Below are 23680 nucleotides of genomic sequence, written 5' to 3' on the forward strand. Positions count from 1 at the left end.
TTATCAATAGCACCTTAATTACGGAGGAAGGGCTCATGGTAATGGCTGTAGCAGAATGAGTGGAATGGTATCAAACACATGGTTTCTATGTGGGACTTTTTAGGACTATTTTGTAACAGCTGGGATTGGAAATTGTCACAGAAACTAAACATGGTTTCCATTTGCTCCATTACTGATATTATTATGAGTCGTCCTCCCCTCAGCAGCCTCCACTGAAAGCAGGGTATGTTATTTCAAAATGAAAGACCATACTCTCCCACATATCATTCTCATAGTTCTCCCAGAATGAATTCTGTTCACTTCAAATGTATGATACGTACTGTGGTGCTGACTTGCTGCACCCTCAACAACTACTGTGATTATTATTATTTGACCATGCTGGTCATTTATGAACATTTGAACATCTTGGCCATGTTCTGTTATAATCTCCACCCGGCGCAGCCAGAAGAGGACTGGCCACCCCTCATAGCCTGGTTCCTCTCTAGGTTTCTTCCTAGGTTTGGACCTTTCTAGGGAGTTTTTCCTAGCCACCGTGCTTCTACACCTGCATTGCTTGCTGTTTGGGGTTTTAGGCTGGGTTTCTGTACAGCACGTTGAGATATTAGCTGATGTACGAAGGGCTATATAAATACATTTGATTTGTTTTGTGTGGCGATGAAAGAACATTTTATTTTTCATCCCTAAGAGTGTCATGCTGACAGTGATCTGTATCAGAGAACAAACACTTGGTTGTGTTATTATTCCTTAGCAAACACACAGTATATTTCACAACCCCTCTGAAATGATTAAATGCACAGATTATTGTTTGAGCTGAAATGCATTATTCTCACAGAGCCAGAGATAAATAGCCAATATCATGTTCCGTTTATAGTAGACAACGATAATACACTCTGACTGCTGCACAAACACTCATTAATATGGCTGAGTCGTTCTTGTGGATTCCAACAGGTCTGTCAAATTAAGACATGATATTTCCAAATATCCAGATAAACTCCATTTCCTTGGTTCGGTGTGTTTTGAGTGAGATGAAGAGTTGACATGTCCTTACAGCAGTCTTTGCTGAACAGGTTTCATCCAGTCAGTGCTAGTGGTGATATTCCCAAACATTCCCAATGAGGAGGAGGGAAGTTGGGAAAACTACAACGATTCCCTCCCCTCCTCACTACCGGATAGTGGTGACACTAAAGGAGCAAGCCTCGGCTTATACTTATTTCGTTTCTCTGACAATTTCCAATCCCAGCTGTGACAAAATAGTCCTGCAAAGTGCCACAGTCCAGTATGTCATTGTCATGTTGTCCAACGGGAAAGAGAGGGGGGATATGGGGGGTATTCACTCTCCTGCAACTGTGCCCAATCTCTCTCATGTCTCCTACCCTCGTTTTTCTCTCCCCCCTCGCTCCCCCTATCCAGTCTCACACTTTCTTCTCATCCCCTTATTCTTTCCCTCTTCCAGTGTCTGTGAAGTAGGGGTGAGCGGTGGTGTGAGGGGCAGATGGGTGGACAGTGTATCCCCCCCCACCCCCCCTCTAGGACAGTGTCTCCATCTCAAACTGGGTGTGTCCATGTCCGTTAGATGTGGTCGCAGTATTGGACCAGGCCTCAGCCGGGCGAGTGATACCCGATTTAGGAGCCTCTCCTTGGGGTGGGTGGATGATGGTTAGAGGTCCAGGGTCGGTTCCTGTGGGGGGTTCGGGCGGGGTGGGCTCAGGGGGCTTGCGGTCGTAGTAGAGGGCCCAGAGCAGGGTTAGGGTCAGGGTCATGGCCAGAATCTGGGCCACTCCTATAGACACACCCAGGAACCGCAGCACCTGCAGTTGCTTAGTCCCCCGGATGAAACTGTAGATCTTCGGCCCGCAGCCCTGTATTACACACAGACAGACAGACAGACAGACAGACAGACAGACAGACAGACAGACAGACAGACAGACAGACAGACAGACAGACAGACAGACAGACAGACAGACAGACAGACAGACAGACAGACAGACAGACAGACAGACAGACAGACAGACAGACAGACAGACAGACAGACAGACAGACAGACAGACAGACAGACAGACAGACAGAGGAACACAATAAGGGCTTGTCATTTTAAGAGTTGAAGCTTTTTCATGTTGAAATATGGCATACGTTTGATCCATGTTATATTAATGTTACATTTATGTCATATTCATGTTGTTTCAATGTTTGAGTCTGTCTGTCTTGCCAGGGGCAGACCTCCCATACTAAGTCTGTGAGCTGTACATCTGCTGTAGGAACAAAATGAAAACGCTCCCTCATCCTATCACATGGATGACATGTACACGGAGAGAAAGAAACAGAGGGGGAGAGAGTGGGAGAAAGAGAGATGTAGGGGAAGAGAGGAAGGTGGTTGAGAAGTGTGGACAGAGAGGGAATAGTAGTGGAGGTGTAGAAAGGCCAGTCTATTACTTCCTGACTGGGGGATATTCACTCTCGGGCTGCTACATACCAGATCTACTCTACACCTTACTGCTGCCAGAGAGAGAGAGAGAGAGAGAGAGAGAGAGAGAGAGAGAGAGATGTGGGAGAACAGTGGGAGGAAAGGAGAAAGGGTAGTAAACGTGGGGGGAGAGAGATGTGACAAAGAAAGAGAGTGAAAACAGACAGGAGATAGAAAGGATACTCCATACATTCCCCTTGACTCCCTCCTCTACTGACTGACTCCCTCCTGACTCCCTCCTCTACTGACTGACTCCCTCCTCTACTGACTGACTCCCTCCTGACTCCCTCCTCTACTGACTGACTCCCTCCTGACTCCCTCCTCTACTGACTGACTCCCTCCTGACTCCCTCCTCTACTGACTGACTCCCTCCTGACTCCCTCCTCTACAGACTGACTCATCCTCACTACACACAGCATCTCTTTGTCCCTCTGTATGCCTGGTTCTACTTAGTGAGGCGTAGCAGCAGCACACATTTCATAAGAACCTCTCAGAGTTGACATTTAACACAATTAGTAGCCTCTCTCTTCCCCTTTTCCTGTATCGGCACTCTCTTTACCTCCTCCTCCCTTTCCCCCACCCCCATTTCCCTCTCTTTTTCCAGTGTCACAACCTCCCCTTTCTCCACCCTCTACCTCCATCTTTCCCAGGCAAGCCAGTCCAGGTGTGTATTTTTATTTATTATTTACAACGATGGTCTACACCGGCCAAACTTGGATGACACTGGGCCAATTGTGCGCCGTCCTATGGGACTACCAATCATGGCCGGTTGTGATACAGTCTGGATTTGAACCAGGTTGTCTGTAGTGACACCTGAGATGAAGCATCTTAGACCACAGCACCACTTGGAAGCCCCTGTACGTGTATGTCAGGCAGGAACACCATGTCACCCAGCATTTCTCACCCAGGTGACAATGGGCAGCCTGGCAGTCTGCACCGGGCACACTGGGCCTGCTAGAACCCTGTTAGAGACACACCACTTGGCCTGGACCATGGGGAGGGGAACTGTTGCTAAGGCTAGGGGGTTAACAGTGTTGACTAAAAACAGCAGACAGACATGTTGAGATGGAGGTGGTCAGACATGGGATAAAGGACAGGAATGGTTTGGGGTTAGACCAGGACAGTGGTTGAGCTGTAGATGGGATAGGGGACAGGGATGGTTTGGGGTTAGACCAGGACAGTGTTTGAGCTGTAGATGGGATAGGGGACAGGGTTGGTTTGGGGTTAGACCAGGACAGTGGTTGAGCTGTAGATGGGATAGGGGACAGGGTTGGTTTGGGGTTAGACCAGGACAGTGGTTGAGCTGTAGATGGGATAGGGGACAGGAATGGTTTGGGGTTAGACCAGGACAGTGGTTGAGCTGTAGATGGGATAGGGGACAGGGATGGTTTGGGGTTAGACCAGGACAGTGGTTGAGCTGTAGATGGGATAGGGGACAGGGTTGGTTTGGGGTTAGACCAGGACAGTGGTTGAGCTGTAGATGGGATAGGGGACAGGGATGGTTTGGGGTTAGACCAGGACAGTGGTTGAGCTATAGATGGGATAGGGGACAGGGATGGTTTGGGGTTAGACCAGGACAGTGGTTGAGCTGTAGATGGGATAGGGGACAGGGATGGTTTGGGGTTAGACCAGGACAGTGGTTGAGCTGTAGATGGGATAGGGGACAGGGATGGTTTAGGGTTAGACCAGGACAGTGGTTGAGCTGTAGATGGGATAGGGGACAGGGATGGTTTGGGGTTAGACCAGGACAGTGGTTGAGCTGTAGATGGGACAGGGATGGTTTGGGGTTAGACCAGGACAGTGGTTGAGCTGTAGATGGGATAGGGGACAGAGTTGGTTTGGGGTTAGATCAGGACAGTGACTGAGCTGTAGATGGGATAGGGGACAGGGATGGTTTGGGGTTAGACCAGGACAGTGGTTGAGCTGGAGATGGGGAGATGAGGGTGTTTCCTTCTGAGGAAAGAAGACTGAGTGTGTGCGGCCCTACCTGCCTGCTTGCCGGCATGACTGCCTGTTGCCTACCTGCATGACTGCCTGTTTGCCTGCCCTACTGCCTGCCTACCTGCCTGTCTGTTTACCTGCCTGCCTGCTTGCCTGCCTACCTGCCTACCTGCCTGCATGCCTGCCTGTTTGCCTACCTACCTGCCTACCTACCTGCCTGCTTGCTTGCCTACCTGCCTGCCTTTCTGTTTGCCTGCCTGCCTGTTTGCCTGTCTGTTTGCCTGCCTACCTACCTGCCTGCCTGCACGCCTGCATGCCTGCCTGTGTGTTTGTGTGGGTGTGTGAGAGAAAGGTGAGTTATTAAAATAGAAATAGAGAGAGAGACTCTACGGTGAGTTTGCTTTGTATTCTCTCTGTATCCTACTGGCAGGCTAGCTGGCATTGTTTGTCGTAACTCACCCCCTACTAGACTTTGTTTGTGTGTTCCCCTCAGCCCCTGACCACGGCATACCTTGTCCCCTGATGGGCTTGATGAGGCGTAATAGCTGCACTCTGTCTCAACAATCTGGCAACCGCGGCAGCCAGAAGGCACACTATGCTATCAAGCCTGTGATTGGCTCTAATTGAGTTGTATGGATTTCTCTCCACCATTGAACACGGCAGGTCATTTCAGGCTGCAAATAGACATCCCATTGGAAACAGGTTGTTGTGAAAGTATTAAGTGGAAAACTCCAACTCCAAGAAAATCATCTCCTCTCCATTTAGAATGTAAGTAACCTATTTCAAAAAGTTTCTTGTTATTGTTTCTGATTATTCTGAACTAACAGGTTTACTCATTTGGCGAATGGGAATATGTAAGCCTGTGTGTCCCTTTCTGATGATGTCACAGGGGAAGGTACATCATTGGCAATTGGAAGATCCACCTGGGGCTACAGAGAGCCGTAATGATCACCTGTAATGATCCTAACTCTTTTCGGGGTGGGGTCAGAGGGTTCAGTAGGTGAACAGTTCACCAGAGGTCAAGCCACAACCTAACACTTACTATAAGGTCAGAGGGTCACTAGGGCACTCCTGGGGACACTCACCTCTTGGTGAAGGTCACTGAGGTCACGGTAATGGGCGTGGCGAGCACATCCTGGATACTGATTGGAGCAGCAGGAGTCTGGTGGCCATTCCATCTCTGTCATCTCCAGCCAATCGGTGAAGTAGATGACCCCGCAGCACTTAAACTGGGGAACACACAGTCAAAGAAAGTTTACTTACATTAGCAACCCTTTATAACTAGCAATCTTGCATGTTCAAGCACTAAAACACTAACAACCTCTAATAAATACATGTAATATCTTATTAAAATGTTGCTCTTGGGTTATGATATAAAACCACTAACTGTTTGTGTAGATGTGTGTGACCTCTGGAGTAGTGACCTCTCACCTCAGTCTGGAAGGTGTTCCAGGTGTGTGTTAGCCACTGGTAACGCTGCAGGCCATAGTTGGGCATCCTGGACTTCAGACTGATCATATCTGACCTCTGAACTGAGGGCTTGGACAGAAAATAACAGTGTAACTCCATTAAGGCTGTCCCCGACTAAGAAAAATCTTGGTCGACCGAGAGTCGTATGTTCTTTCGACCAATCAATTGGTCAAAATTTTCAAATGTGTATTTTTCCATATATAGGCAAATCCTATGTGTTTTAATTAAATCAACTACGGTGCATTCAAAAATAATTCAGACCCCTTTACATTTTCCACATTTTGTTACATTACAGCCTTATTCTAAAGATGGATTAAATAATGTTTTTTTTTCTTCTTATCAATCTACAAACAATACCTCATAATGACAAAGTGGAAACAGGTTTTTAGATTTTTTTGTAAATGTATATAAAATTATGATACTTAAGTATAAAAAATAAAAGTATAAGTTATTTCAAATTCCTTATATGAAGCAAACCAGCCGGGCACGATTTTCTTGTTTTCTTTTTTTTTAAATTTACGGATAGCCAGGATGTCACGCCCTGGCCTTAGTATTCTGTGTTTTCGTTAGTATTTTGGTGAGGCCAGGGTGTGACATGGGGATTTATGTGGTTTGTTTTGTCTGGGGTTGTTTGTAGTTAAGGGATTGTGGTTAGAGTAGTACTCTAGGTAAGTCTATGGTTGCCTAGAGTGGTTCTCAATCAGAGGCAGGTGTTTATCGTTGTCTCTGATTGGGAACCATATTTAGGCAGCCATATTCTTTAGGTCTCTTGTGGGTGATTGTTCCTGTCTCTTTGTAGTTTTCACCAGATAGGCTCGGTCAATTTGGTTTTTCTTTTTTACTTGTTTTGGAAGAAGAGAACGAGCGCCATTCTCCTTGCGGAGATGGTGCTAAATACATCTACACGGTCGGTCCCTGGGATTGGGCTGGCCAACACGATTCGGTTTGCTTGGAAGGAAAAGGAGTTGGAGCCTTTAGGACGGGAAGCTTTTGGAAGGATAATATTGATGGGGATTCTAAATCTGACGGTGAAGGACGTGTTTTGTTTCCAAGGCAACTCGTTGGAGGGAGCATACGACATGGCACTATATACAGAGGAAAAACACGATGATATCCTGAGAAGGGCAAGAGCAGTGGGAGGTGAGAGGCCGATGTGCCACTACGATATAACAAGCCTGGCGAAGAATAACTTTAGGGTTGTAACTGTCAACATTTACAACCCTTAGGTTAAGGACGAAGAGGTGAGGGCTTTTCTGGGGAGATACATGGATAACGTCTCCTCAGCAAGGCACCTCAATGACTCCCTTGGGTTTTGGAATGGGAGGAGAGGCTTCCAGGCCCTCCTCAGAGAGGACCCAAGGGGACATGGTGGCTACCTCCATCCTCCTGCTATGTTCTCCCTAGGGGCTGACAGGGGGGACGTTGTTTTATGCACGTCGGCCCCCATTTTGCAGGCGCTGTATGGCCTACGGTCACATATTCGCCTCGTGCAGTACAAGAAAATGCAGATTTTGTGCATCTGAGGATCACGAGGCGAGAGATTGTGACAAGCCTAAGACGTGCCATGGGTGTGGCTCATCAGCACACCTGTGGCGGGGGTGCCCAGCCCGTCAGAGGTCATATGCATCTGCGGCTGGGGGGGGAGCAGGAGCGGGGGATGGGGGAAGAAGAGGCGGGGAAGGAAGCACGCCTCATGACCAGAGTACAGGTCCAGAGGGGAAGGCCACAAGGAAGGAGGAGGAGCCAGAAGCGGCGGATGGAAGAGAGAAGGAAACTGAAGGCACGGGAGTAGGAGAACCAGGAAAATCGGCGGAATAAGGCAACCGAGTGGAGGAGCATGAGAGAGAAGAAAGCGAGGGAGGCGTGGTGGAGAAGGAGACGGTGGAAGAGCAAGTGGACTGGGGGGGGAAAGTGCCCTGGTGGAAGAGATGAGGGGTATGGTGGAGGAGCTGGTGGGGGGAGGGTGGTAATCTCCACTGCCGCCATCACCAAAGAAGAGTATGAAGAGGAGGGGGCGATTGGCCGACATTGAGGGGGAGGGGATGGCCAAGAGAGTGATGGGGGCGGGAGAAACCTCTGGGTTGCTGCTGGTTTCCCCAGGCCCTCAACTTCTGTTGGGTGGGGACACACCTAACAAGACTCAGGACTGGGTACAAGAGGAGGTGGGGAGTTTTTTGTTTGGGGACTCAGCCTCCCCAATTTTTTTCCAAACCAGCTGCAACACTGGGGAGGGGATGGATTTTGGGGGTAGACCCAGGGTGCAGGGCACCCCGGAGCCAAACACTATTCCTGCATCCTGGGATGGTGTGATGGAGGAAGAGGGGGGGGATGTCGGGATTACGGATGGTGTTCTCACCGGTAGATATGGAGCAGGGGAGCATCGGGTGAGTCTCCTGTTTGTTTTTTTTCTGTCTGGGTTTAGAATTTGAGTGTATTATATGTTTTTATTTTTTCATGGAGTCTAATTTTACTTTTGTTAGTTTAAATGTAAGGGGTTTAAGGGATTTTGTTAAGAGGAGGGCGGTTTTTAGTTATTTGGAGGGTGTGGGGTTTGATTTTTGTTTTTTTACAGGAGGTTCACCTGAGGGATGGAGGGGATGTTAGTAGGTTTAAGAGGGAGTGGGACAAGGGGGAGTCGGTTTGGGGTGTTGGGGGGGTGCACTCATCGGAGGTAGGGATTTTGTGTGGGCACAGGGAGGTAAAAGTGGAGGATTCTTTTGTGGTAATGCAGGGGAGGGTTATAGGGGTGGATGTCACGATAAGGGATTGTAAATTTAGATTAGTGGTGGTGTATGGGCCACAGGTGGTGGCAGACAGGAGGGAGATGGTGGACTGTCTGACGCCCCTGTGGGTCACAAATAGGAAATTAGTGATATGGGGGGGATTTTAATACAGATTTAGGAAGAGGGGGGGATAGCAGTGCGGGCGCCATTGCCAGGCTAATGGCTTGCCATGGTCTGGTAGATGGTGGTCTGCACACTACTCCGAAAATGGACGGTCCTACACGGCGCAACTCCAGGGGGGTTGAGCGGAGGCTCGACTATATTTTTGTACCCAGGTCTTTGGGTAAGTTGTCTGGGCGGCTGTTGCCTGTTTTCTTTTCGGATCACGATGGGGTGCTCCTGCAGGTGGGGTCGCCAGTCTGCCTCTTTGGTAGGGGGTACTGGAAGCTAGATCGGGATGTGCTGGAGGAGCAGGCTTTTGTTGACGGGTTTTATGGTTTCTTTTGGAGGCTTGAGGGCCTCCGGTCCATGTGCGAGGGGGTGTTATAGTGGTGGGAATTAGTTAAGGTGAGGATTAGGGCTTTTATAATAGGGTATTGCAAGAGGAAAAAAAGGGAGGAGAGGAGGGAGGTGGATCGTATCCAGAGGTTAATTGAACTCGAATACGAGGCAGGCAACCTCGGCGGGTCGTTTGACTGGGAGAGATCCGCAACCCTAAAGGCGCAGCTCAGGGAGTTGCAGGAGCGGAAGGCTCGAGCTTTCCTTGAGCGTGCGCATAGTGGCTTTCTAGAACATAATGAGACTTGTTCTGCTATGTTCTTTAAGTTGGTTAGGGCAAGACAGAGTAGGAAGGTAATGCATGGTGTTAGGGAAGAAAATGGTAGTATAGTTAGAGAACCAGAGGATATGGTCAGGGTGACAACTGATCATTTCCAAGGTTTATTTAAGGAAAGGGAAATAGATGTGGAGCAGGGAAATGTGTTTTTAGAACACTTGTCCAGTCGGTTGCCGGAGGACATTAGAGAAGTGATGGAGGCCCAGATCTCACTAGAAGAGGTTGAGAGCGCTCTTAGGATGATGGGAAAAGGGAACGTGCCTGGGATGGATGGGCTGCCGGCTGAGTTTTATCTCAAGTTTTGGGGTATACTTGGACCAGTGGTCCTCGAAGTCTTGAAGGCCATCCTTGAGACGGGGGTCCCGGGGGGATCAATGGCTGTTGGTGTGCTGTCACTTTTATATAAGAAGGGGGAAGTAACAGACCTTGGCAACTGGCGGCCGTTGACCATGCTGTGTGTAGATTACAAGCTACTTGCAAAGGTTTTAGCAGACCAGTTGCGCACAGCCCTTCCCTACGTCGTTCATGGGGATCAGACGTGCGGGGTAGAGGGCCGCTCGATTAGATGGAAACTACAGTTAATCAGGGACTCCATCGCTTGGGTTGAAGATAGAGGTCTCCCTTTAATGGTAGCAGCACTAGATCAGGCGAAAGCCTTCGATCGCGTGAATAGATCCTTTTTATTCAGAGTGTTAGGTCGATTAGGATTTGGGGAGAAGTTTATAGGATGGATTCGTACATTATATGTCGGAGCGGGGTGCCGAGTTAGTGTAAATAGTCACTTGGGTGACGTTTTTGACCTCTCGTCTGGGGTCAGGCAGGGGTGCCCACTCTCGGCTCTCCTCTTCGTTCTGTACATGGAGCCTCTGGGGGCTGCCATTAGGGCAGACACAGGGGTGGAAGGTTTGCTGATCCCTGGAAGTGGTGGGCTGCGTGTTAAGATGACGCAGTACGCCGACGACACTTCCTTGCTCTTGTGCAAGGACTCGTGCCTGACAAGGTCCCTTGCCATCTTTGGGGATTTCACCCGATCATCGGGAGCAGTTCTGAACCATGCAAAGTCTTCCGTCAAGTTTTTCGGAAGATGGCGCGGTAGAACGGATGTGCCTGGGGGGTTATCTCTCTGTGAGGGGGCCCTGAGGATTCTCGGGGTCCATTTTGAGACCTCCGGCTCAGCGACGCTAAACTGGAACATGCGTATCGCATGATAGGACTGTTTTGGTTTTTTCACAGTTCTTGTTTTGTAGATCGTTGTACTTTCATCTTTATTAAAGATGTACAAAACTAACCACGCTGCATTTTGGTCCGCCTCTCTTTCCCCGGAAGAAAACCGTTACACAGGGGCACTCTCCAACACTCATTTCCAAAATGAAGCATTTGTGTTTAATGAGTCCGCCAGATCAGATGCAGTAGGGATGACCAGGGATTTTCTCTTTTAAAAGTGTGAATTGGACAATTTCTGTCCTGCTAAACATTCAAAAGTTAGTACTACTTTTGAGTGTCAGGGAAAATGTAAGGAGAAAGTATACACATTTCTTTAGGAATGTTGTGAAGTTAATGTAAAAGTTGCCAAAAATATAAATAGTAAAGTAAAGTACAGATACCCCAAAACACTTCTTAAAGTACTACTTTAAAGTATTTTTACTTAAGTTCTTTATACCACTTCCACAAATCAGGCCTTTATGGAAGAGTGGCCACACTCCTCAGTACAAGGCACATGACAGCCTGCTGGAACTTTCTGAAAAGGCACCTAAAGGACTCTCAGACCATCAGAAACAAAATTCTCTGGTCTGATGAAACCAAGATTGAACTCTTTGGCCTGAATGCTAAGCGTCACGTCTGGGGGAAACCTGGCATCATCCCTACGGTGAAGCATGGTGGTGGCAACATCATGCTGTGGAGATGTTTTCCAGCGGCTGGGACTGGAGACTACTGTAGTCACAATCTAGGGAAAGATGAATGGAGCAAAGTATAGAGACATTCTTGATGAAAACCTGCACCATCCCCTCTGTGCAGCGACACTCCCCATCCAACGTGACAGAGCTGTAGAGGATCTGCAGAGAAGAATGGGAGAAACTCCCCAAATGCAAGTGTGCCAAGCTTGTAGCATTATACCCAAAAGACTCAAGATTGTAATCACTGCCAACGGTACTTCAACAAGTACTGGGTAAACAGTCTGAATACTTATGTAAATGTGATATCAGCTTTTTTTTAAATACATTTGCAAATATTTCAAAAAAACGTTTTTTGCTTTGTCATTATGGGGTGTTGTGTGTAGATCATTGAAACAACAAAATGTAATCAATTTTAGAATAAGGCTGTAATGTAACAAAATGTGGAAAAACTCAAGGGGTCTGAATACTTTCCAAATGCACTGTATATGCAGTGAGCTTGTCTGATGCTTTAAGCGCACTGTTAAATGAAATAATTAAGACACACAAATGACTAGAGGGAGTCCAACCTCAATGTATTTGAGTGTGCCGGGCTGGGCTCAGACTTTCTGAGCTGTATAAAATCAAAAAGAGTGACAAACACTGGTTGTCTCTCCCTGCTGCAGGACCACCACATAACATCAACAGTGTTTATCGCGCTGTCCGTGTTGCTGAAGCTGCAACATAATTCCAGCCTTATCTGACTGAAAAGTTCTGTTACCGAAATCCCTCATTTGTTTAGGAAAAACAGTCTCTATTCTCTCAACCCTTGCTCTCTTTACGTGACACATGAATGCATCGCATTCACGTGACCATTATGACCTATAGCATATCGTTATCACACCAATAAATTGGCTATAGCAAACTCTGAACACCGTAACACGTGTGACAGCTAAATGGATGCAAAGAAGGTGACAAATCAACTCGAAACGGGGGAATGTTAACTGGTTGCTCAGGAGGTAAAAAATGTGTGGAATAAATTAGTTGTGGAAAATACTGGAGATCAAGAAAAAGATGGTAAGGAGCAAGCTCTGTGTGCATATTTTATGTGCCAAACAGGAGCTGTTAGATTACAATATAATTTCTCTGACCGTTTGGAACAATGTAAACTACACTCAATAAATTATAAGCATAACAGAGAGTCTGTTGTAATTTCCAAAATGGAACCGTTTATTTATTGTTTATGCTAAGTATTCAAAGTTAAGTATTCAATGCTTGAGTGCATTTCAAATCATGAATGACTCATATGCAGTGTGATGACATGAACGAATGAATGATTGATTGATTGATACAGTACTATAGCTTATATAAGTATTGAAATATAGGCCAAAGTACTTTACGGTATCAAGTCCTAACAGGATGCGCTCTTAGGCCTGCAGCTCGATGGAGGTTATACAAGGCTGCTATACTAAGCCTACTGATGATAATGACATTACTTATTATAATACTAACAATGATCATAGCAATAATAGTAATACCAACAATAATGAGATCATGGAAAAAAGGGGGGTTATCATAATTATTATAAATATAATTTGTCTGATCATTTGGAACAGTGTAAACAACACTAAATAAATAATTACTAATACCAGAGAGGCGGTTTTAATGAGATAAAAAGTGTAAAGCCTTTATTACAGCATAGCAAAGATTAAACAGCCGAATTTGTGAAATGATTTAACCGACATGTTGTGGTTGGTGCTCACGAAGGCTTGGTGCTCACAGAATTAGTATGCTATGAACCAGACACTTAAACAGGCAATATAAGCAGGATCTGTATTCTTTTTGTAAATATATATGGATGCTTTATAAAGCTTATTATTGATTATAGACCTAATTATGTTGTGATTTCCTCTCTCCTCACTTTTCTTAGACAATTAAGGCAAAGGGTGTTTTCTCTGCCTCCGCCACATTGTTCTCAACACCAATATGCTGGTTAACTTTGCTATTATGCACATAGCGACAACAGCACACTGACGTGTTTCAGAACCGGGAACAGCGACCACTATCCAACAAGGGAGAACCCGAATCTGTTACAAAATTATATTATTATTATTAGAGTTGCACCATTGTTCCTACTTAATATACTTTCAGTAGCACATGTCTTAGAGTGATGGACTGTACCATCCTGTCACGTTTGCTGGAATAATTATCGGACCAAACTGCAGCACGATATGGTTTCTACATAATATTTATTTGAAAACGCACAAAACAACAAAGAAAGAATGAAACAAACAAACAACGAACCGTGACGACAGCGGTGCTACGTGCACTAACTCAAAACAATATCCCATAAAACACAGGTGGAAAAAATGCTACTAAAATATGATCCCTAATTAGAGACAAGGATAGCCAGCTGCCTCTAATTGGGAATCATACCGAACACCAACGTAGAAAAACTAAACTAGAACCCCACATAGAAAATCATAACTAGAAAGCCCCCCCAGTCACACCCTGACCTACACTACCATAGAAAATAAGGGCTCTCTATGGTAATAAATGGGGTCAGCCCTAAACTCAATTTCACTCAGTACAGTTACATTCAGTTCAGCTATATATTTCAGTTCAACTTCCTGTACAGTTCATGTATTGCCACAAGACACTCAACAGAAAGCCATGAAACCGTACTGTTTCAAGCCTAGTTATATATGCCTCAACTATTTTCAAACACGCACCTTCGGACTCTCTCCTCTAGTGTTTCCCAGGCCTCCAACACTCCGGTATGTAGTTGCTGAGGTTGACAACAGCTTGTTGTCTAAACAATTACCCCTGTCTGGGCTCTGGGGAACCAGACTAGAGCTGTTCCGCAGACCCACAGTCTGACACACTTAGCATGCATAACTTATCCCCCTCTACTCTCCTCTCCAATAAAACCTCCACCTAACACACCCTTGGGCCTCCCTCACCTCCTCCTTCAATCTTTATCCCTCTCTCCTCTAGTCTTGTAATGAGATTGTGAGAAGCATAATATGACCCAGGTTACCCAGAATTACCCTGAGGCCAGGTTGGTGCTACCTTGGTTCTACCCTATCAGGGTTCTGATAAAGGACAAGGGACAAAGACTACAATACCCACAACCCCCCTGTGGCATGGCAGGTATGTCACACTAAGGGAGGCAGGTGGCACTGTGGACTCAAAGGCTAGGTACTAGTGCTAAACACACACACACATCCTCAGGCTTGTAGCCAAGTACCAAACACACACACACACCTTTCTCAGTTTGCCATACACACTGCTCTAGCCAGTGACCAGGTGCTGCACACACACGGACACAAACACACCTGCGCGGTTGGAGCGAGTCCCACCTACTGTGATGGGACATCAAAGCCACTGTGGGCTCTTTCATGGTGGAGAGATAAGCCCCTGGACCAGGGGAGGGGCAGCCCTGTAGGGGAGAACCCATTGTAATAGAGAGCCCTGCCCATTGTGTTCAAACACCCACACCCTGAGCAGAAGGGAGAGAGGAGGCAGGGGGAGGGAGGGGGAGGGAGGTGGAGAGAGGAGGCAGGGGGAGGGAGGGGAACGAGGGAACGGGGGACACAATTATATCCTATCTCAGGGGTATTCAACTCTTACCCTATGAGGTCCAGAGCCTGCTGGTTTTCTGTTTTACCTGATCATTAATTGCACCCATCTGGTGACCCAGATCTAAATCAGTCCCTGATTAGGTTAGGGGAACAATGAAAAAAAATGCAGTGGAACCTGGTTTCACCCAACAACACTTTAGGGACATTGTGGAATTTTGAGACGTTGGACGTTTCTTTTAGTTAGATTTTTTGGTTGTTTATATATAGCACCATTACCATTTCCCTGTGCTCGTTGGCCTGTGCTCGTTGGCCTGTGCTCGTTGGCCTGTGCTCGTTGGCCTGTGCCCTGCACTGGCCATGTTGTTTATTGGGTAGCCCAAGTAAGCAGAGGAAGAGGCGAGCTCTCTGAGCAGAGCAGAACATGACTGGCATTTATGTTTATTCATAGCACAGAACAAAATACAGACAGGCCTATAAGGACAGCCCCCACACATAGAGCTGCACATAGAGCTAAAGCATAGAGATACAGCATATAGAATCAGTGCCGCACTCACCTCATCATACGTCCACACCCCACTGGCCAACTCTACACAGAAGATCACCAACAGACTGCCAAAGTACTGAGAGAGAGAGAGAGAGAGAGAGAGAGAGAGAGAGAGAGAGAGAGAGAGAGAGAGAGAGAGAGAGAGAGAGAGAGAGAGAGAGAGAGAGAGAGAGAGAGAGAGAGAGAGAGAGAGAGAGAGAGAGAGAGAGAGAGAGAGAGAGAGAGAGAGAGAGAGAGAGAGAGAGAGAGAGAGAGAGAGAGAGAGAGAGAGAGAGAGAGAGAGAGAGAGAGAGAGAGAGAGAGAGAGAGAGAGAGAGAGAGAGAATGTTAGTGTTGAGGCTAGACAGAGATGTACTGTGTAGTGTCTTGTCTGAGTGATTGATCGTCATGGTGGATGGTGGGAGAAAGTACTTTCACACACAATGAGTAGTGATGTTATGTTCTTCAATCTCCAGACGCCTGTTCCACTCATGTCACATACACGCACATACACACTGACACACATTACACACACAGACACACACACCTATTTCCACAATTTCACATAAACAAAAAACATTAAAATGTTCAATCATTCAGACTTTCATGTAAACACAACTGTGCAAACACACACACACAGACACACACACACACCAGACAAACACACACACAGGTCTTATGAAGAGTGATGCGTGTGTCAGCTATTCTATTGGGGGCATGTTAGTGGTACAGGGTATGTCTGACAGCCTGTTTGTTTGGAGTGTAAATATTATTGGCAGACAGATGGCTCTGCCTCGCCTTTGTTAGTGCTACACTCCATTCAGAGCAGGCCAGTCCCAAACAACACAGACACACACTCACACACCTCATCTCACCACTCAAAAACATCTCCCCTGTCTTCTTCTCTCTGTGTGACCTTTTCACCCTTCGAACCCCCCTCTAACACACTCCTTCACGCATATACCAAACATACACAATCAGTACTTCAATACTTCACCATTCTACAAGGACGGTTTCCAGGTGTGAAGAGAATATGAAACTTCCCTTGACCCCTTCTAGCTTTAATATACACTGAGTGTACAAAACATTAAGAACACCTGCTCTTTCCATGACATAGACGGACCAGGTGAATCCAGGTGAAAGCTTTGATACCTTATTGATGTCACTTGTTAAATCCACTTCCATCAGTGTAGACGAAGGGGAGGAGACGGGTTAAAGAAGGATTTTTAAGCCTTGAGACAATTGAAACATGGATTGAGTATGTGTACCATTCAGAGGACGAATGACAAAATATTTAAGTGTCTTTGAACAGGGTATGGTAGTCGGTGCCAAGTGCACTGGTTTAAGGGTGGCCAAAAACTGCAATGCTGCTGGGTTTTTCACGCTCAACAGTTTCATGTGTGTATGAAGAATGGTGCACCACTCAAAGGACATCCAGCCAATTTGACACAACTTTGGGAAGCATCAGAGTCAACATGGGCCAGCAGCCGTGTGGAACGCTTTCAACACCTTGTAGAGTCCATGTCCCAACGAATTGAGGGAAAAGGGGAGTTTAGGAAGGTGTTCTTAATTTGTGCACTCAGTGTATTCCCTTTCTCACAGAGATGTGTCTTTATGTTTCACACATTTCATTTCAGGCAGGAAGCTCTCTCTTTCACACACACACACACACACACACACACACACACACACACACACACACACACACACACACACACACACACACACACACACACACACACACACACACACACACACACACACACACACACACACACACACACACACACACACACACACACACACACAATGAGGTTAGAGGAGGGTTGCAATTGTTTGAATGGAATGTCAAGGCTTCCAGGAATGGATTTCCTCCTGTGTAGAGAGACTTACAGCATATTTCCCTTCCCTCGCTGATACTCAATTAACACGTATACAAGGTCGAGAGAGGGACGACGGGGAAAGAGAGGTGGAGGAACAGAAGAGTGAGAGGGGGAGAGGTATAAGTTTAGGCTAAGGGGGGATTTGTTTGGCGTCTTTAAGGAGGGACTATTTTTAAGCGACCTTTCTACGTGTTCGCTGAAACAGCTTCTCAGATTAACTTAAGATCATGCAGTCGTCCCTAACATACCCCCAATATCCCACAACGCACCACTGCACGCATATAAACATCTACAAACATCCCAACAACTGCTTAGAGTCCCTAAATGGACGCTTTGACGCTTTTCACTAGCTTAGTCCACAACAGAACTACCTATAACATATAAAGGTTGTAACTGAGCTTAAAGCCAGGCACCATCAATTGCCCACCACAGCTATGACTGAAGGGAGAAGGGGGGGGGTATTCAGGTAGAGAGAGCAGAGTCGGGGCGGTGGGGGACGCCCCAGCTGGTGAATGGGCATGTGGGTAACCCAAGCGCCACTCACCCCTTTCAGCCACCTCTCCATGAGTGGGCAAAGACGGGTGGGATAGCGTTACCCATTGTCCCTCTCAACCGAGATAATATTGTCTCCGCAGTGCGCCAGCGAACACACAGGAATGCCAGGGCAGAGTTGCAAGGAGAGAGGGATGAATGAAGTCCCAATGGAGGGGTGGACGAAGCGTGAGGGAGACCCAGAATCCAGCCACTTTGGTCGGGGAGAGACGGACACAGGAAGCCCCTCCCTCTCTGTCTCTGGACACAGCACACCTGGGAGATAGAGCCACAAAACAGGCGCCACCCCACCCTTTCCGATGTCCTGCCCTTCCAATCTATATGAGTAATGATGTACCTGCCCTCTTATAGTTTTTGTATGCATGACATAATTGGTCAATGGAAATAGTGAGTTGTGCTGCCACAATTTCTTCTGTATGGGAATACATGTTATGTATACAACACATGTGTAGTAAAGTAATGCTCCGTAGCACATGCTCTGTAAGCACAGAGATGATACATTGTTTAGTCATCTGCATGCATGGTTGGATGGAAATTGATTTTTTGGGGGTTGTCTCTCTCTCTTTTCTGTACCTCAGTGGGTTTCTCTCTCCTTCCCCTTCACCTGCTCTGACTCAATCCACCTCTTTACCTCCTTTCTATTATCCCTGTTTCTCTTTCATTCTCTCTTTTTCTTGTCCTGCACTGACAGTGGTGAGTGATTGAGATAATCACACCCTTATCTGTCCATCTCTCTCTCTCTCTCTCTCTCTCTCTCTCTCTCTCTCTCTCTCTCTCTCTCTCTCTCTCTCTCTCTCTCTCTCTCTCTCTCTCTCTCTCTCTCTCTCTCTCTCTCCTCTCTCTCTCTCTCTCTCTCTCTCTCTCTCTCTCTCTCTCTCTTCTCTCTCTCTCTCTCTGTGTGTCTCTCTCTCTCTCTCTCTGTGTCTCTCTCTCTCTCTGTGTGTCTCTCTCTGTGTGTGTCTCTCTCTCTCTCTGTGTGTCTCTCTCTCTCTGTGTCTCTCTCTCTGTGTGTCTCTCTCTCTCTCTCTCTCTCTCTGTCTCTCTCTCTCTCTGTCTCTCTTTCTCTCTCTCTCTCTCTCTGTCTCTCTCTCTGTGTCTCTCTCTCTGTCTCTCTCTCTGTCTCTCTCTCTGTCTCTCTCTCTGTCTCTCTCTCTGTCTCTCTGTGTGTCTCTCTCTGTGTGTCTCTCTCTGTGTCTCTCTCTGTGTGTCTCTCTCTCTCTCCCTCCCTCCCCCTCCTTCTCTCTGGACATCCATCATTGCCCAGGGTACCATTACTCAGGCAGGCTCCGACAGCAGCAGCGGTGAATAGTTTTACAGCTGTACTTATCCACGGGAGCGCCATTTCGCAACACACCGGCAACTTCCCTGCACCAGGCCCTCGTTCGCTCAGAGGGGGCGTTCGCCAACACAAGACGCGGCGCAACACGCTTACGGGATGATGAATGACCATTGTGGCGCTGCATCGGATGAGTAACGGCTGTAAAATCGAGGGGGGAATTCTCGTTGCATCTCCCTCCGGTGTATGAACGGTGGAACTACGCGACTGTGTGGCTGTTGCCTGAATTTACAGGCCTGTTCCAGGGTTTATGACTTTATTGAGATGTATAAGACATCAGGCTGTTACAGATGATGGGGACAATAGCACATGACGATAGATAGGGGTGGCTAGTGTTAGTGTGTGTGTGTGTGTGTGTGTGTGTGTGTGTGTGTGTGTGTGTGTGTGTGTGTGTGTGTGTGTGTGTGTGTGTGTGTGTGTGTGTGTGTGTGTGTGTGTGTGTGTGTGTGTGTGTGTGTGTGTGTGTGTGTGTGCTTGCGTGTATGTATTTCAAGGTTGTATAAATGTGTAACTAACACTGATAGCTAAAGAAGACCTGACAGAGATCTGCAGCAATTACAACCCGCTTCTCCAACTAAACCGAGCTCATCCCAGTTTCCGCACACACACACACACTCACACGCAAACACACATTCATTTCATTCAGACACGTACCCAGGACAGGAGTAGAAGGTTGCATTTCAGTGTGCCGCAGTAGCCCACCATGGCCACAATGATAAGAAAACAACACACTGCAATGATGACGGGATGGACAGCCGGAGAATACGTGAGAACTGCTGCTTCCTCCAGCCTACAGATAGAGAGAGGGGGAGAGGGGGGGGTAACTTGGCAGACTTTTTGTTTATTTATCTATCCATCCTGCTATTGCTCTCCCTCCCTCTTCTCTCCCCCTCTCTCTCCCTGTGTGGCCTGTTGCATTATTATTTATGAATACAGCAGCCAGCAGTAAATAGTGATTACACTCCGTAGGAATGTAGGAATCCTCTACCGCAGCAGTTACTGTCAGGGGCCAGTGAGGGGTGAGATGGTGATCTGTGGACAGGTCTAGGTGATGAGAAACTGTTGAATTAAAAAAGTTATGCCGTTGATGATTTGTGGAAAGGTTGCCAGGTATGAGTTGAGGGAATTTATTGAGGAAGTGAGATCTATTATCCAACAGCCCTCCGCTCTTTATCAGTCTCCTTCCTCCTCTCTCTCTCTCTCCTCGTCTTCCTCCTCTCTTCTCATCCTCTTCTTATTTACTGCTCCAGCTCATATATGCTAATTATCTTCCTCTCCCACTTTCTCCCTGTTATCTCCCTCCTGTCCCTCCCAGTACCTGCCCACTGCCCACTGAGAGGTGTCAACATTGAGATCCATATCACTCACCTGGTGTGGGCCGCCAAGGTGAGTACAGTGTTCAGGTAGTCCCTGAGCCAAGCAGCCACCCCCAGGACACATATCGACATGAGCTGAGGGAGTTGAACACATAGAGAGAGAGAGAACACACAGACACACAGATTACACACAGACACACACATACCATTGCAGTTTTATCAAGTAGGCCTACAGTAAACACTTCCACTCAACATATGTTTTGTCTGAAAATGCTTCTGGCAGTGAAATATAATCCAGGGACTTGGTATGGCAACAAAATGTTGCCTAGGGGGATTTTGCCATGTGTTCAACACTGGCATAATCCACTACAACAACCCTGGAGCACTTATCAAATATAATGGCCTATAAATAGCATGCACTAGAATGCCAAACATTCTTGGGATGCAAATTGCTCATTTGTTTTTCTGCGCCTTGGAGACACGCATTGAGGTGGATGGATGAGAGGGGGGGATGAAGTTGTACGCATTGTGTAGCATGTGTAGCACAACGCAGCCACCTGTTGGGGGTCTCCGCTTCTCTTACCCAGAAGAGTAAATTGATAGCGTAGAGCAGGCAGCGCAGGCACCTCACCGCGTCCTCGCGAGCCATTCTGAGCGCAACAGCAATCGGTGGCCAAGACAGGACTCCTCATCCTAACCCACGCCACCATGGCAACATCATTAACTAAAAGGAATATAAATCAATTCAATTGGGATCATTAGTCTGTCCCATGAATACAAAACGAGTTCTCAGTGTTCCGTGTAAGACATACCGGGTTTACATGTCGCTGTGCGTTCTGCGCGCAACTTTCCAATGTCTTGTTTTAGCAGCCGCCGTAGATCCGTGGTAAGTTCCAGAAAGCATTCACAACAGGTGGTTTCTTACTTTCCCCAGTCCAGGAATGATGGAGTGTGTGGATGAGCGCTCAGCGGTGCTGACATATGCAAATCAATCATCACTCACTTAGCAAGGTATACTGCGAAAACATATCCAGAACATTACAACAAAACAACTTCTTATAAGGGCTTTTGCGCCAAATGAACATAATCCATTTGGTTAAATTATTAATGTTCAGCACTCCTCTGACTCCCAGAGCAAACGTCAAACACTAAAAATCATACTATTGCACAGCAGTCTAAATCAAAACAAATAATTTAAAACTTCAGTTGCGCACGTAGACACTGATTCCCAAAATCGATCTCTCCACAAAAAACATTCCCGGGTGGCGGTATGATAGGCCTAGCCTACCTATCGTCCAATTCAAAGTGCCGAGTTAGTTCTGCGCTGTCAGTTCAACTTTTCCATGTTTGAGTGGCTAAAACTCAACTCGCAGTTTGTTCTGTGTCATCCAAAGAGGTTGTCCGCGGGGTCCTAGCGTTTCGTCTGATTGCAATGCAGGAGCAACAACAGCAGCAGCAGCAACAGCAGAGCTATGGGTCTTTAGGGGGGGATGGAATGTGGACAGCTTTCCGACTCCGACATATAGCATACATAGGTCAAGAGGTCACATTTAGAGAGACTATTATTGTCTGGAGTAAATGTGGGATGGGACTTCATCATGGAACTTCACTAGAGTAAGCAACAATAATGCTGTAATAAGTGTCACCCCTTTCCCACAGATGTGCATGGCTATTCTATTCTATTCTGTAGTGTTCTGTTCTGTTCTATTCTGTTCTATTCTATTATATTCTCTGTGGGATGACATTACATAAGCCCATCGCATACTCTTCTTGATACACATTCTTGATGATTTAGTGTATTAATAAAGGTGTCAATCCTTCAGTTATGAAACACTGACCATATCTCAGCCATTTAAAGCTTTCATTAGATAATCCGATTATTGGTTAGTCTATCTCTGTCCCTGACGATTCTGAGCTCATTCTAAGAAAACACATGAATGAAAAAGGGGAAGGAATGAGTTACTCCTTAGGCTACATAATCAACAAGTAAAAAGAGTAGCAATAGACTCAGGTCGGCAGGCATTGTTATCTTAATTTATTGTCTTTTGGTCTGTTTTTAATGTCCACAGTCTGGCCATGAACCAAATGGGATTGATCAGCATTGAAAAGCTTTATTGTTAGAGATGCACACAACAAAATAGACTCAAATTAAATAATTTGACATTGTATCTTGTGTTCCCTGATAGCAATAATGTTGACTCAATAGATTAAAGGAAATTACATCACAGCATAGACTTGTTTGGGTGGTCTTCAGTGTGCCAATCCATTGGAGGCAATGAGATATGAGAGGATTAGTGTCACGTCTGCCCCCCCCCCCCCCCCCCCCAGACTGCCCTGCATCACGTACTCCTATCATCCATTATGCGCACCTGCCTTCCCTCGTCACGCGCATCAGCGATATTGGTCTCACCTGGACTCACTCATCACCTGTTGTTACCTCCCCTATATTTGTCAGTTCCACAGCTCTGTTCCCCACTTCTGCATGAATTGTTTTTTTGTCTGTGTTACTAGTCTGCTGACGCTGTTCCTGTCTCGTTCCATGTCCGTTCTTTATTAAATGTTTGACTCCCTGTACCTGCTTCGTCTCTCCAGCGTCATCTCATGTGACAATTAGAGGGGGTGAGGGTGGGATGGGATGGAAATGGTGAACGGGGGGTTGGGAGAATTGAGAGAGGAGTGAGACAGTGTTTGGTGCATGGGATGGATGGTTTAGCGCTTGTAATGGAGGGTCGGGTTGAGAGAGATCATGAGGAGAATAGAATAAAGTTTGTTATTGAGAGGATACCAAGTGCGAGAGACTGGAGAAGGGGGTGAGAGAGTGAATGAAGGTGCACAAAAAGATTGGCGAATGACTAGCTTCTCGTGCGTCTATTCTTGTGGGGACATGGTAACCTATGGATTGTCATTGTTTTGGATGAACAGACCAAACAAAATGCTCATGAATCCCTACTATAGACCTACAGTGCCTCCAGAAAGTATTCACACCCCTTGACCCTTTTCACATGTTGTGTTAGTCTGAATAAAATTTTTAAAAATCAAATGTAGATTTTTTGTCAATGGCCTACACACAATACCCCATAATTTTGTCAAAGTGGAATTCTTAAAAAAAAAAAAAGTATTCAAACCCTTTGTTAAAAAGCTTAATTATGTTATTTCAGTCAATGTTTGAAATTAATATGTCTATG

General features: G+C 46.5%; 1 protein-coding gene across 2 annotated transcripts; it reads right to left on the minus strand.

Annotated features, from left to right (window-relative positions):
- Nucleotides 1-537: 537 nt before the first annotated feature.
- LOC123994586 (tetraspanin-12-like) lies at nucleotides 538-21994 on the minus strand. 2 transcript variants are annotated; one of them, XM_046297364.1, is made up of 9 exons: nucleotides 21784-21994; nucleotides 21308-21511; nucleotides 21079-21219; nucleotides 20548-20630; nucleotides 19834-19969; nucleotides 15440-15505; nucleotides 5834-5941; nucleotides 5488-5631; nucleotides 538-1859 (listed from the first exon to the last, which is right to left on the minus strand). In XM_046297364.1, the coding sequence occupies exons 3-9, from the start codon at nucleotides 21142-21144 to the stop codon at nucleotides 1527-1529; spliced, it is 936 nt and encodes a 311-aa protein (XP_046153320.1). In that variant the 5' UTR covers nucleotides 21145-21219; nucleotides 21308-21511; nucleotides 21784-21994; the 3' UTR covers nucleotides 538-1526. The 2 variants fall into 2 exon arrangements, with proteins under 2 accessions (XP_046153320.1, XP_046153319.1); XM_046297363.1 differs by having other exon boundaries at nucleotides 21308-21994.
- Between the last annotated feature and the right edge of the window lie 1686 nt (nucleotides 21995-23680).

This window comes from Oncorhynchus gorbuscha, linkage group LG14 (assembly GCF_021184085.1).
Source record: "Oncorhynchus gorbuscha isolate QuinsamMale2020 ecotype Even-year linkage group LG14, OgorEven_v1.0, whole genome shotgun sequence".
NCBI classification, from domain to species: Eukaryota; Metazoa; Chordata; class Actinopteri; order Salmoniformes; family Salmonidae; genus Oncorhynchus; species Oncorhynchus gorbuscha.

Coding starts and splice junctions, on each gene's coding strand:
- LOC123994586 (XM_046297364.1), bottom strand. CDS start 21,144: ATGGCTCGCGAGGACGCGGTGAGGTGCCTGCGCTGCCTGCTCTACGCT. Junction 20,631..21,078: donor CTATCAATTTACTCTTCTGG/GTAAGAGAAGCG, acceptor CAACTCCCTCAG/CTCATGTCGATATGTGTCCT. Junction 1,860..5,487: donor TCAGTGACCTTCACCAAGAG/GTGAGTGTCCCC, acceptor TGTGTAATACAG/GGCTGCGGGCCGAAGATCTA.